A 16244-nucleotide genomic window follows, 5' to 3' on the forward strand; every position below is an offset into this window, starting at 1 on the left:
AATAGAGGAAGCACAGAGTTTTTTGGGAACAGTGAAAATACTCTATATGATATTATAATGAAGAATACATGTCATTATATATTTGTCCAAACCTATAGAATGTATAGCATCAAGAGTGATCCCCAAAATAAATTACGGATTTTAAATAATTATGAGGTCTCAGGGTAGGTTTATCACTTGTGACAAAGGCACCACTCTGGTGGTGAATGTTAATAATGGTGGGGCGGGGGGAGGGTTCATATAGAAAATCTATGTACCTTCTGCTCAATTGTGCTGTGAACCTAAAACTGCTGTAAAAAAAAAAAAAAATTAAGTCTTTTAAAGAAAGTTCTTAGTTGGACTATTTTGGACTATTTTTCCAATTTTCTAAAGCATGCTAGATATAGAACTAAAACATTAAATGTGGATATTATAATTATTAAAAATATATACTTACATATAATACTTAGTGGGAATGTATATGTTAACCAAGCAAGCACACAAATATTAATCATAAAATGAAATCAAAAGTTGCCTTCAAGTCACAATTTCAATAATCTCTCAAATACAGGAGTGACTCAGAGATATTGTGGGTTTGATTCTAGACCACCACAATAAAGCAGAAAATGCAATAAAGTGAGTTAATTTTTTTCATTTCTCAGTGCACATAAAAGATTTAAGCTATATGATAGTCAAAGTGTGTAATAAATCACATTGTTTAAAAACCAGTGTATACACATTAATTAAAAGACACTGTATTGCAAGCTTTTCTCAAGAAACAAGAAAAGTCTCAAATATACAACCTAACCTTACACCTAAAGGAGCAGGAGAAAGAACAGCAAATAAAGCTTAGACCAAGCAGGAGAAGAGAAATAATAAAGATTAGAGCAGAAATCAATGAAATAGAAACCAGAAAAACCGTAGAACACATCAACAAAACTAGGAGCCGGTTCTTTGAAAAACATAGTAAAACCAATAAACCCCTGGCCAGACTTACCAAAAAGAAAAGAGAAAGGATGCAAATAAAATTATGAATGAAAGCGGAGAGATTATGATTATAACCTACACTAAAGAAATACAAACAGAGGCACCTGGGTGGCTCAGTGGTTGAGCATCTGCCTTCAGCCCAGGGCGTAATCCCAGGATCCTGGGATGGAGTCCCGCTTTGGGCTCCCTGCAGGGAGCCTGTTTCTCTGCCTCTCTCTGTGTCTCTCATGAATAAATAAAATCTTTTAAAAAATAAAGAAATACAAAAAATTATAAGAACATAGTATGATTAACTATATGCCAACAAATTAGGCAGTGTGGAAGAAGAAATGGAACTCCTAGAAATATATAACCTACCAAAACTGAAACAGAAAACCAGAACAGACCCAAAACCAGTAAGAAAGTTGAAGCAGTAATCAAAAATCTCCCGACTTACAAGGGGAGTTCTACCTAACAAAGAACTAATACCAGGATGCCTGGGGGTGCTCAGTGGTTGAGCGTCTGCCTTCAGCTCAGGTCTTGATCAGGTCAGGACAAATAATGAAAAAGTCTGAAATAATGCAAAATTACCAAAATGTGACACAGAGACACAAAATGAACAAATGCTGTTAGAAAAATGGTGGTCAGGAACACCTGAGTGGCTCAGTGGTTGAGTGTCTGTCTTTGGCTCTGGGTATGATCCCGGAGTCCTGGGATTAAGTCCCATGTCAGGCTCCCTGTAGGGACCCTGGCTTCTCCCTCTGCCTGTGTCTCTGCCTCTCTGGGTGTCTCTCATGAATAAATAAAAAATAAAATCTTTAAAAAAGAAGAAGAATGGTGGTCAATGCAGGGTTGCCACAAACCTTCAATTTGTTTTTGTTTTTTTTAAAGCAGTATCTGTGAAGCATAATAAAGCAAAGTGCAATAAAACAAAGTATGTATGCATATACTTTGGTAAATATTAAACAGCATTTAGTTATTAATCTCAGTTAAAGTTTTAAATCTTTGTTGGGGAGTGGTGTGTGTTAGAGTAAACCACATTCAAACAAAACCTTCACTGTATACTGATAAAGAAAAGTCCTTGGAATGATCTTCCTAGTTAGAGGTTTTATCAAATACTGGCTAGAAAATCTACTTGGAAATAGTATCTCAAACTTTGGAAATATGAAAATCTAAAGTAGCACCTTATAAAAAAAACGACCTAATGCTAACCTAAATGTTAACTATAAACTTATAAAGTATTTATTAAAATACAGGAGAAAATATTTCGGACCAACAGGTAAAAGGTTCTTAGACATGACATCAAAAACACAATCCACAAGATTTCTTTTTTTTTAATATTGAGAATTTTTTAAAAATTAAACTTTGGCTCTGTGAAAGACCCTGTTAAGAGGATGAAAAGAAAAAAAAAAAAAAAGAGGATGAAAAGACAAACCACAGAATAGGAGAAGATATCTGCAAGTCATATACCCAAATGAGTTATATCCAGAAAATATAGAAAGCCCTCTAAACTCAACAGAAAGAAAAAAATCCAATTATAAAATGGGCAAAAGCCCTTATACCAAAGAGGATATAAGAATGGCAAATATGCACATGAAAAGATGTTCAACATCATTTTCCATTAGGGAAGTGCAAATTAAAGCTGTGATGAGATACCACAATGCACTTGAATCGACAACTACTGACAACATCAAGTGCAGGCGAGAGCATGCAGAAACTGGATTTCTCACATGTGGCTGTATAACGTGAATGCAAAATGGTACAGCCACTTTCCAATGGGAAAGACGGGGCTATAATAGGAGGCTAAACACACACATCATATCTACTCATGCAATCTACTCTTGGTATTTGCACGAGAGAAATGAAAACTTACGATCAGATAAAACCTGTATATGAATGTTTATGACAACTGACTTTGTTTATTCATTCTCACACTGGAGCGCATTTGGGTTGTTTCTAGTTTGGGGTTATTAAACTGTGGACATCCAAATAATGGACTCCGCAATAAAAAGCAATAGTCTTGATATATTCACCATCTCAGATGATCTCAAAGGCATCGTCCAGAGTGAAAAAAGCCAGTCTCACAGGGTTATGTAAAGTTCTATTTATATAAGAGTCCTAAAGTGATAAACTGAAGGTCAAAGAATACACACCACTGACTGCCTGAGTTGGAGGCAAGGTGTGACTATTAAGGGATGACACAAAGGAGCTCCTCCTATGTAGTGATGCAACAGTTCTTTATTCTGATTGTGGGATCACACAAATCTATATTATGTAGTAAAAATGTCATAGAATTATAAATCAAGACAAGTAAATAATAGATAATACTAATAAAGGATCCATGTAAAAGCTAATGAAGTCCAAATAAGGTCTGTACCTGAGTTTGACTATATTATACACCAATGTCACTTCCCTGGTTTTAATAATGTATTATAATTATGTAAGATATTATTGGGAGAAGCTTGGAGGAAGGCATAGGGAAACTGCATTGTTTTTGCAACTTTTAGCCAATCAGACTATTTAAAAACAGAAAGTTACAATAAAAATAGATTATCTAAGATAGTGATTCTCAAAATTTTGATAGGCATTAGAATCATCTATGGAACTAGTTTCCAACAGATTTGCTTGAGTGGTCCCCACATTGTACCTACTTAAATAAAATTTGTACATAGGGTCCAGATGATATATACTGGTGATCTAGCATATTACACTTTGAAAACCACTGGGCTAAAATAAAGGCAAAGGTATTAGAAAAATGATGATCCCCACTAATATGTATTCTTGTGCTGACTTATTTTTTTATAGTTTTATTTATTTATTCATGAGACACACAGTGAGAGAGAAAGAAAGGGAGAGAGAGAGAATGAGAGAGGCAGGCAGAGACACAGGCAGAGGGAGAAGCAGGCTAGATGCAGGGAGCCCAGCCTGGGACTCGATCCCTGGACTCCAGGATCACACCCTGGGATGAAGGCGGGCTAAACCGCTGAGTCACCCGGGCTGCCCCTGTTGTATTGTATTTAATGGCCAATTACTAAACAAGTCCTACCTACACAGACCCCAGACAGTCATAGACTAACTGAACTAAGAGGCTCTCACCTATAGACAGAGTAAAAGACATGCAAATGAAATTAATTCTTGATCTATTTTAAAAGCACAAATACTATTATTCATAACACAGAATGATATATCAATCTGATATATCAATCCAGAGGTGAAAATACTATTATAAGAGAAAAAAATACATGCTATTAAAAAAAAAGCATGTAGGGAAAACAAAGCCACAATATGAAATAAGAGCCACATTTTTAAATGTCCATTAAAGGTCCTTTACCTGCACTTCTATGTAAGAAAAGATTGTTGGCAAATCACACGCACATATAATAAGCATCACGGCATTTGATTTAAAAGCTTCTTTTGTTAGGGGGGAGAAAAAAAACATGAAAAGACCAACCTAGACATTATTCCATATGCAACATAATAAAAATTAAAATCCAATCTGTTAAGACATCATTCAATCATTCCCCTCTAAGAGGCCATTCACAGAGATTGGTAAGAGCAACACATTTCAAACCCCCAGGCCCATGCTTTTGCATTTGAGTGTCTGTCCTAAGCAGCTACTAAGCTTCACCTTACCTCAAGGAGGAATGACATTTTCCCAATGTCTCCCCCTCCATCTTTTTATCAAAAGAAATGCAGCAATAAAACAGAATAAATCAAGTCTTGGAACACCATTTCTGAAAGCCTGCTAATGTTTGATCTTAAAGAGTTGCTACCAATTCTTAAATACTAGCTCATCTGCTCTCAATTCTGGGGAAAATATTTTTTGGATGAAAAAAATAATGGCATGTTCTAACTTATGCTATTTAGCTGTGCAATATAATAATTAGCAAACATAATAAGAAAAATCTAGAATGTGGATAGCCTACAGCTCGGTTTCCCTACGAATCAACAATGGGGGTGGAGGGAGGTGGGGAAATAGGATTGGGGCAAGAACTGATGTAGAACAGGAGATTTAAGTGCCATAAGCATCAAAGGAATGTGGAAAATTGAATCCAGTATGGACAAACTGATTGCTAGAGAAATCTGAATTAAAACGGAGTATTAGATGATATGTTAAATTTGCTAGATATAATATCACAGAAAGTATGTCTAAAAACAAAAGTCCTTATCACTCATACATATATAATAAAATAAAAATAAATAATCATAAGTAAAATGACTTTCTTCAAAAAAGAAGAAGGGGAAAAAGTAGAGGCAGGGAAGGAGATACCTAAAGCAAGATCAAAAGGGGTTTCTGAAACTGGGTGAGGAGGTAATGAATACTCTCTCCTTTTGTGTTTTAGAAGTACTAATATAGAACCCCCCCCCAAAATCTTATGCCCAATGTACAGGTGAACAAAACAATTGGAAAGAATTGGAAAACAAAGAAGAAATCGCTAAGGCTAATCAAAAATGCACATTTAGAATATATCTAGAAATCTAGAGCAAATATATATTGATATCCTAAATGAAGGTCACTTCTGTCACTTCTGTATGCAAAATGAGGAGCTATGCTGGAAAGTGTGAAGTTTCTTCCACTCTAACATTCTCAATAAATGCTTTAAATAAATGAAGATCATCATTTTTCTTTCTAATAACTGCGTCTTAGCCCTAACCCATCTGGAGCCCTAGGCTGCCACTAATCTGTCTCTCTCTATACTTGTCTTTTTGGATATTTCATATAAATGGAATCATAAAATATATGTCCTCTTTTCTCTGGCTTCTTTTACTGATCATAATACTTTTGAGGTTTGTCCATGTGGTCGATGTAACTGTACTTTACTACTTTTTATTACCCAATATCATCCCATTACAGGACTATACTACATTTTATTTATCCGTTCATTAATTGATGGACATTTGGGTTGTTTCTACTTTTTGGTTATTGTAAATAATGCTGCTATAAACATTCACAGGCAAGTCTTTGCACATACCCCTTTCTGGTATATCATTCTTGGTAAGACTTCACACAAAACTAATATAGCATGTTCCTGGTACTCAGTGTAATTCCTCCCAGATCCCTCCACACACAGGGAAATAATTTAAAGCCATGATTCCCCAGTTATTTGACATCACTGACATTTAAAAATACAACATATTTATGAAAGACTAACAGATGTTCAAGAATTATTAGCCATACTTAACACTACACAAAACACAACCTCAGACACAAATTATCCAAGAAACATTTTATGATTCAAGCAGTTCAAGAATTGCTTTTCCAGTAAGCCATTCTTCTTTTAACTACAGATCAATGGGTTACTACAAATATTAAATGGGCAATAAATATAATGAGTATAATTAAACGTCTTTGTTTGAAGGCAAGATACAAAGCAGCCATCAATGAGTAAACAAACACATCTAACAAAAAAGAGGTAGTTGGTATAATGAAAAATACAACATAACTGCATTTACTTACTGGTTTCACTACCTAAATCCAGAGATATGGGATTCCCTCATAAGAGTTGCTTATACAATAACATAGTTCAAAATTGTACTTTTACACTCAGATGTAGAATTGCAGAAATGTTTTTATATTTTTCTTATATATTTAATAAATTCATTTGGGGACAATTTTCTCTAAAGTTTTTATATGATAGGTATTGATGTTATTATATATAATATATATAAAAATATAATAAGTGTTGACAAAGAGGATGCTTTGAAAAAAAAAGATGCTTTGAGAATAATGATTTTGGAAAATGATCAAGAAGAAACACAAGTACAGGAAAAACCCTCTGTATTTAATTAGAAGTTCATTTAAACCGCCACTTAAAGACGCCTGGGTGGCTCAGCGGTTGAGCATCTGTCTTTGGCTCAGGGAGTGATCCCATGTTAAGGGATCAAGTCCCACATCAGGCTCCCTGAAAGGAGCCGGCTTCTCCCTCTATGTCTCTGTTGCTCTGTCTCTCATGAATAAATAAATGAATAAATTTTTTTAAAAAGCCACTTAAGTGAGAAATCAAAAGTTCAAGTAAACCTTAAGCATTGTGACTTAAAATACACAGATATAAATTCACTGATCTTTGATGTAGAATAAAAGCTTATCTCTGCAAATATACACACTGGTTGGATTTTCACCCCATTGGATCTTGCATAAATAGCACACAATGGCTTGCCTTCCACTTACAATTTTTTTAAGTGAGCTAAGGATTTCAAGACACCTGCAAGCAATTTGAGTGCAAATTCCTTGATTTTTATCATTTTATTTTATTCTTTTCATGGTCTCTTTCACACTTAATTCAACAGTACATTTTTGATAAAATATAATAAGAGGTACCAGCAGGCAATCTAGAAAGTAGCCTACTGGCTCCAGGGGTTCATTGTGCCAAGCACAGCCATTTCAGCATGTTTTACCAAGGAGGTGGAATTCTTATTTGATCCTGTGAGGGTTCACTAAAGTTTAAGAGCTTCTACAATATTACTAGATATAGGATTGCTGGAGAACTTTGATCCATACACTGAGAAATCTAAGAAATTGTGGCCACAAACTCATTTTTATACTTCATCCAAACACGTACAGTCTAAGCAAAAAACACATCAACTACCCCTGAATCATGTAAGAAAGGTAGTAATAATGAGCACACTGTGGATCAGATCACAGGTCAGAAATTATACTAATAATTCTCTCAATAGGATAATAAGCTGTATTAAGATATAAATATATAAAGTGCAACTCTCCAGAAACCATCATTTTTACCCTCTGTAGTAATAATTCCTTTTATCTGGGGAATGAATAATCTGGAACTATCCTATTTTTATTAATTAAATGCTTTCATAACTGTTTTCAATTCCAAAGTAAATAAAATAATAAAAAGTTAAAACCTAGAAATAAAATCTTGCATGTGCCATCAGAACTGAAAAATCACAATGTAATTGAAAATCAAATATTTACTAACAAAAAAAAAGGTTTCTATGCCTTCATATCTCATTTTTTGGTGTCTCTTTATTACAAGCACAAAATGGCATATTAAGCAAAGTAATCCCTGATTACATATTTTATACTTTTTTTCTATAGCAAGAATCTTCAAATGATTTACTGTAAATGTTCACAATTCTGACTAGTGATTAGTTCAGAGTAGTAACATCTGATTAATGACTGGAAGCTTGCTGAGTCCAGGCACTTTAACGCTCTAGTTTAGTGCTATATCCTGAAGAATCTAGAACATTTTTTGGCACAAAGAAGATGCTTAATAAAATATTGTTGAATGAATGAATTCTGTCTCTTTAGATACACACACACACACACACACACACACACACACACACACACACAGTCAGGTGCTCAAATGTTTTCCCAATCAAAAAAAAAAAAAAAAAAATCCCAATTTCTTAGTAACATGCCAAAATAGGACTGTTTATAGATTTGTTACAAAATCAAAGTTTCACCATTTGACCCCAATTCTCAGAAAACAAGGAGAACTTGCATAAGGAATAGATTATTTTCAATCATATAAAAATCTGGTTATGTTTCAGCAATGTAGACAACCAACCAACCATTAAGATTCCTAACATCTATATCCCATTAAAAGTTTTCTCTTCCCCCTCCCATCTATCATAGTCTTTTAACTTGCACTGATATTTTCTCACATTTGTTAGTTTGACAACTCCCCCCAAATAAGTTATTTTATATATATATATATATTCTACTCAATGTTGGTCAATAAAAATATATCTTAAATTCCTGTGTGAAAAAGGTCAAATTATAGATGAATTAAAATTAGCTAACTTGATAGAGTAAGCATAGAGTTAAATAAAGATACTGATACTTAGGAAAGAACTCTGAACCAGGAGGTAAAGCAACATGAGTTTTCCCACACACATTACCACACAACAGCATTCGTTAAGCTGCCATTACTAGCTTTGGGTCAAAAAAGAAATACAAGGGTGCCTTAGTAGCTCAGCTGGTTAAGAGTCTGCCTTCAGCTCAGGTCATGACCTCCAGATCCTAAGAGGGTCCTGAGATCAAGCCCCACATTGGGCTCCCTGCACAGCAGGGAGTCTGCTTCTCCCTGTCCCTCCTCACTGCTTATTCTCTCTCTCTCTCTCTCTCTCTCTCTCAAATAAATAAAATCTTAAAAATACAGCATTCCCTGCTCTCAAAAAATTAATAGCTTATTATTTTACCCAATTATACATGAAAAGTCCCGAATGTTACCTTGTTCTTCCTTTCTCTTTAGGTGTCTTCAGTTTCATCCATCGATGAGCACAGATGAAGTACTCATAACATCAACAGTGCAACTCATTAAGCTACAATAGGTGGGAAACTATGTAGGCATTATACTTAATTCTTAAAACAATCTTGCAGAATTTTGCTGGGTTTTTTTGTATTTTACAGCCTAAGGAATGAATTCCTGCGAGGAGGACTAACTTGTCCTCAGTCATAGTTGGTAAACTGCAGATCTAGGTTTGATATCCAGGGTTTCCACACCCACTTCCTTTCTCCCTGCCATTCTGCTGCTGAATCTCCACCATGTGCGTCCAGCACTGGTGAAACAATAATCTGAGGGCTTAAAATCCTATTTGGAATGACAGAAAAAGAAACTGTATGAACTTATTCAATAAATATAATTTTTTTTTTTTTTCGGGAACAATATGTAAACAAAGCCCTGGCTCACCAGAAGAAAACCATGAGACATGTATGCTAAAGACTAATTCACTGGAACCAGGCTTTCATGATCAAGCAAAGGAAATCACCCACATTCTAAAAAGTAAATTATGTGTCATCTATCTGCCTGGTTTAAGCAACCTAAAATACTATTTCCAACCCTCCTAACCACTACATATTTCAGCTTCACAGAAAGGTAGCTAATTTAGGGTAGAAATACTGTAAAATCTATTGCAATTCTTCCTCCCAAGAAACAACAGAAGGAAATGACAAACGTACAGTAGTCTCATTCATTTATACAAACTTTCCCTGAGGAAACAGGCGGATCTGGAAACAAAGGCATATATAACATGCCAAGTACTGGTGGTCAATACAGCACAAAGTCTTAGCAAAGATTTTGTTCAAAAATAGCTCTCAGAATATCAAAGCCATTAAAACAACTTTAGCACAAGAATTCTGGCATAATAGGTGTGTCCTGTATTATGAATGCCAAGATAAAGGAGCTAAAATAGCGGACATTCACTTTTTGATCCTAAAATAAAACCAGATATATTGCAATGCTCTCACAAAAAGATCATTATGTGCTTTTTGTCCTGAAAATTTCATAAGCATTATTCACATGTTATTCTTAGTGTCTTAATATCTTTCTACCACTTTTCTTGAGGAAAAGCTCAAAAGTAAAAAATAAAAATTAGAAAATACAAAGATTACTTATATTCTATCACAAAGGCAAAACTAATCCTTTATTTCTTTTTGATGGACTGTGGCTTATTTTCATGAAGTTGATGGGATATCTTAAATCTACGCTTCAAGAAATGATAGCTAACTTTGACCTTTTTTCCAGCTCTGAAAATTGGAAAATCATGTTTCTGTGATTCCACAAGAGTAATTTAAAACAAAACGGCAAATGTAATCACTCATCAATTAATCTTTAAATATTCTTTATTTACTTAATAGTTTTACATTGTTTTTTAGCATCTCTCTTGGGCGGGGCGGAACAGAACTTAGCTATGCTTTTACAAGAAGTCAAAACTTTTAACAAGTTACCCCAACAAATGCAATCACCGAGTGGACTATACATGTGACTTGAGAGTTAACTGACAATAAGAAAGTTTAAAAGAACCGGGGAGGGGGTGTCAGTACTAAGCATAGCATTGAAACAGTTGGGGTTTAGAAAGAATGAGTTCCTAGTTGTATAACTCCATATATTCGGCTTTTGGATTAACCATTCCATTTCTTTGTGTGAATAAATACCCTCTTTTCCTTTGACAAAGTTAAACAGTGCTATGAAGGCATTTAAACATTCCATTTAAAGTCATGGCTATATAACTCCAAGATTGTGTAGAAAACACCCAAATTTAGTTCTAAAGACTGATGCATAACCATTTCAAACATGAAAATGCAATACAACTATATTCCTAATGTTGAATGTATAATGAGTTGGTGTTAAATAATTCTATTACTCACCTTAGTTTTTTTTTTTCCTTATTCCATCTGGGTTCAGTAATTTGCTTTCTAAAAAACATATGCTTAGTGGGAGTAAACAACACACCACGGAGGTACAGTCTCCTTTTTCTTACTAATGACATCATTAAATCTGCCTATTTATAGTTTCAACTATCTGACCTCATGGCCTACATGGATAAACGGATTTGTTTCATTTATAATCCTCAGTGTGTGCTTAGCAGCAATTAACCAGGCAGATAGTAACTTGATATATCTTTTTGATCTGTAAAATAAAATATGGTGAGATTGCATTTTCTGTCGTGTTTATATGTGAGTCTTATATAAGGTTTGTGATTAAGATTTGAAAAATAAATCTCATGTACTTATTTCTATAGGAAAACTAAATTGAATTATACAAGTCAGATTTCTATAAGGTATTCAGAAACATAGCTCCTGTTTAAAAAAATATATAAAAAAAAAACACTCTGATCCTACTGAACTAATTATTTTTCATGTTTTAGATATATTTTGTAATAGCAAGTTCATTTACAATTTCAACACTTAAAATCTTTCTTAGGTACAAACAACTGTTACTTCTCCATTCTCTAAGGCTCTAAGGTTTTTGTAATTTTATCATTTTTAGGAAGACTTCTTTAAATACCCAACAGCTGTAAGAAATACCTTTGCACACTGTTAGTGGGAAGGTAAAATGGTACAGCCACTATGGAAAACACTATAGAGCTACTTCAAAAAATTAAAAATAGAACTACCATATGATCCAGCAATCTCACATCTGGGTACATTACCAAATGAAATGAAAAGAAGTTCTCAGGGAACCCTGGGTGGCTCAGCGGTTGAGCGCCTGCCTTCGGCTCAGGACGTGATCTTGGGGTCCTGGGATCAAATCCTGCATTGGGCTCCCTGCAGGGAGCCTGCTTCTCCCTCTGCCTGTGTCTCTGCCTCTCTCTGTGTGTCTTTCATGAATAAATAAATAAATAAAATCTTAAAAAAAAAGAAGAAGAAGAAAGAAAAGAGGATCTCAAAGAGATTACTTCAATCCCATGTTCATTATGTAGCACTATTTCATAATAGCCAGGACATGGAAACAACTTAAGTGCCAATCAATGGATAAATGAATAAAGCAAATGTGGCATATAAATTCAATGAAATATTACTCAACCATAAAAAAAGAGAAATCCTGCCACTTATGACAACATGGATGAACCTTCAGGGTATTATGCTAAGTGAAATAAATCACACAGAAAGACAAATACTGTATCATATCACTTATATGTGGAATCAAAGTCCTGAACTCAGAAGCAGAGCCTAGAATGGGGTTTCTGCAGCTAAGGGGTGGGGGAAAAAATGAAGAGATCTTGGACAAAGGGTATAAACTTCCAACTACAAGATGAGTATGTTTCTGGGATTGTAATGTACAGAAGGGTGAATACAGTTAGTAATACTGTATTATACTATTAAAAAGGTGCTGAGAGATCTTCATCATAAAAAAAGAGGAGGGGGCACGTGAGTGGTATAGTCAGTTAAGTGTCCAACTCTTGGTTTCAGCTCATGATCTCAGGGTCCTGGGATTGAGCCTGGCATTGGGCTCGATGCTCAGTGTGGAATCTGCTTAAGATTCTAGGGGATCCTTGGGTGGTTCAGCGGTTTAGTGCCTGCCTTCAGCTCAGGGTGTGATCCTAGAGTCCTGGGATCGAGTCCCACATCGGGATTCCTGGATGGAGCCTGCTTCTCCCTCTGCCTGTGTCTCTGCCTCTCTCTCTTTCTAGGTCTCTCATGAATAAATAAAATCTTAAAAAAAAAAAAAAAAAGATTCTCTTTTCCTCTGCCTCTGCCCCATTCGGTCTCTCAATTTCTTGCTCTCTCTAAATAAATAAATCTTAAAAAACAACAACAATAAGTGGTAATTATATGATGTGAATTTAAAATTTTGGTGGTAATCATTTCATAATATATAAGCGTATCAGATCAACAGACTGTACACATTAAACTTACACAATATTATATGCCAATTACATCTTAATAAAGCTGGGAAAAAATACTTTGTGTCACAAGACAATGTTAGCTCACTTTCTTTACCTTGTTATTTAAGTCCCAGACTTTCAGTGGAAACCATTTGGAATTTTAATTAAAAGAAACATGTTGATTATCTGTGGATAATAAAACATGTTGATTATCCACAGATATCCCACCCCAAAAATTTGGCATGCACAAAAAGACTTGTTTCCACATTTCATCTAAAATCACATCATACCAGGCATCTATTTAAAGGATGAAGTTAGAGTGGTCTAAAAAGAGAATGAAGTTTTAGCACACACATTTTTACAAAGGAAGTACAGTATTATAAGCAAAGTGATGAGTCAGGTTGTGTTCTTTGGTTAAGCAAAATCATATAATCAAGGAAGAGCCAAGTCATAATTCTACTAGTGACCTTCTTATTCATGGATCATGCTGACAGAGTTAATATTACACTCAGGGCCTGCTCTAAAAGTAATGTATTATGGATAGGTTCTTTACAGGTCTTTAATTTAGATAAATTTGAATGCTATTTTTACTCACTAAAGAGGTGTTAATACAGAGAGAACCCATGCCAGTATGGTATTGAAAAAAGAGCACCAATCTGGAGATCAAAAGGCTAATTATAGTCTGAATTTCTTGTTAAGTAACAACACCTTTGAGTCTTAGTTTACTTATTTACTGACATTAAATGAAGAAAATATTCAAAGTATGCTTTACAGGGTACTTGTATTACAAGACACAGTGATTAGTACTTGGCAAAAATGAAAGCTCTAAATAAGTATAATTATCATATTATTTATTGAAATGTTCATGATAATTTGAAAGAAATGTCACCATGGCTTAAAGCTTGAAAGTATATCAAATAAAAACATAACAACAATATATATACACAGTTTAATGGATTGTTATATTTAAATTTTCCTTTTCCAAAAAGCACAAACTATACCTTTGCATATATATCTAATGTGTCCAAAATAAATTATATAATTTACTCTCCATAGTGTCGATTCACAAAACCATTAAGCTCTTTAGCTTTTTCTGTAAAAATTCTGAAAGTGTCCTCAAATATATTAAAATATTTAAAAGTAATTAATAGCTCAAAGAAAAACATTAGACCATTTTTAAAAGCAGATGTTGAGAAATTTTAAATTATGTTTACAATCATACGTACTTACAATTCTTTCATAAAATCTTCACGAAATGGGACCGTTCATTGGGTATTTACTCTTAGAGAATGCTATACCAACTGTTCTGTTCTGTTACTGACTCTACTGTTTATCATGCATGTAAGTGCCAGGCACTTCTTACCTCTGGCAAATATGTAAAAGAAGGAATTTACTGGTCTTTCAAAATCATTCCGGGAATGATCATGTAACATTTTCACAAGTCCTTCTTCTAAAGGGAATGTGTTTAATACAGTAGTTTTAAAAAGTAGCTCCTTAAAAAAAAAATAAAATAAAAAAATAAAAAAAAATAAAAAGTAGCTCCTTATTTAGCAGTTTTAAAATTAGAAAATTCAATGTTTTTGCCTGTTTTTATAAAAATTCTTGCAGATTCTTAACATATACAATTCTTTTAAATTTTTAAGCAACATCTCACTAGATAATTTGCTAGATCTTAGTGGTAAGAAACCCATCTGTAGGATATTTAAGAAAAACCTTAAAATTATTTGTAGAATAATCTGAAGAAAGCTGGGTAAATAAAATTTGCAGAAAGTCTCAGGTATTTGATTTTGTAAAAAGGAAAAGGAAACAGTCATATTTCCTGCAGAAGCTTCTAAGACTTCTTGCAGTTTGTTCAAGGAAAACACCCTTTCCCATCACAAAAACCCTAATACAGCCAATAGCAGCTGATACTTGAGTTACATGGTTTTACTCCTCCCAGACCAGAAGACTATGGCCCTGAAGCGAATGGAGTGGCATCTGAAAGGCTAGATTTTATAGTCCTTTTATAAATCAAAGGTCATTTTTGTAACAATTCAGATTTTTTTTAGGATGTTCAAAATCAAATACAGATTATTCAAATAAGAGCAACAGAAACTGTGGTCCAAAGTTACATGTTCCATTATTTCCACTCACAGAAGCATTATGTCTCTTTCTACATGTGCAGTGTTGACTCTAATACAAACTACCCTAAAATAAACCAAGGACTTCCACTGGAATTCCCTTCTAGTTTTGGTGGACATCAATGGCCTCTAAAAGAACTCTATAGCTATTTTTCACCTACATCTCTTTCCACAACAAAACCTCTTTAAAAGGGTGTCTATACTTTTTATGTGTACTCCCTTACCTCATATCAACTCATGAGGTCTACTCCCTTTGGCTGGTACCTCCTAACTTTACTGATACTGTCCTATAGTTTTATTATCACCAAATACCTTTATGTTGCTTTGGATTTTAAAGAACAGACAAATAAATAAATAAATAAATAAATAAATAAATAAATAAATAAATAAATAAATAACAGACCTCGTCACTGCCCTTAACATATGATATTACCAATCCTGAAATCTTTTCCTGGAACTAGATTCCTACACATCATACCTTCTGGTTTGTCGAAAGAGCCCCAATTTGCCTCTGTTGTCCCGGCTTTAGTATAGTAGTTGGGTTTTGGTAAAACCCAAATTCCCACCGCACCTCTGCTTTATTTTCAAAGGTGTCCCACATTGCTTAATCAATCACATGGTCATCCTACCTAAAATATTAACTGCCCATTTTCTTTCTACATCTCTTGGCTGACTAGGCATTACAAACTTGGCAATGCCAAAAGCAAAATCTTCATTTTTCCTCCCTTAGTCTTCCCATCTCAACAGCCCCAGGAAAGGTAAAAATCTAAGAATTAACTTCCCCAGGAAAGGCAAAAATCTAAGAATTAACTTCCCCAGAAAAGGCAAAAAAATCTAAGAATTAACTTTAATTCTTGTCTTTCCTTCACTGCTCACATTTAGTTCCAAATCAATGCTGAATCCAATCCCCATTACAACCTGGGGTCAACCTGCCATCCCTTCCACATACATACCACCATGTACCACCTGATTCTGCTCTCATGTCACAATTCGAGCTCTTATTTTTTTTTAAGATGTTATTTGACATAGAGAGAATGTGCACATGCATGGGGAATAGCAGAGGGAGAGGGAGAAGCAGGCTCCCCACTGAGCAGGGAGCCTGAT

The 16244-nt window shown here is 34.5% G+C and overlaps 1 protein-coding gene across 14 annotated transcripts in view; it reads right to left on the reverse strand.

The window, feature by feature from the left end:
• COBLL1 (cordon-bleu WH2 repeat protein like 1) overlaps positions 1-16244 on the reverse strand; it is a 162382-nt gene that overhangs the window by 79872 nt on the left and 66266 nt on the right. The window contains exon 1 of one of the 14 annotated variants that reach the window (XM_025471025.3): positions 9143-9405. The exons of the other annotated variants lie outside the window; for them this stretch is intronic. Within the exon in view, the coding sequence (XP_025326810.3) occupies positions 9143-9180 (38 nt within the window). The 5' untranslated portion in view covers positions 9181-9405. Of the gene's footprint in view, positions 1-9142; positions 9406-16244 lie in introns of those variants that run through there. 14 annotated transcript variants of the gene reach the window in all.

This window comes from Canis lupus, chromosome 36, assembly GCF_003254725.2.
Source record: "Canis lupus dingo isolate Sandy chromosome 36, ASM325472v2, whole genome shotgun sequence".
Taxonomy (NCBI): domain Eukaryota; kingdom Metazoa; phylum Chordata; class Mammalia; order Carnivora; family Canidae; genus Canis; species Canis lupus.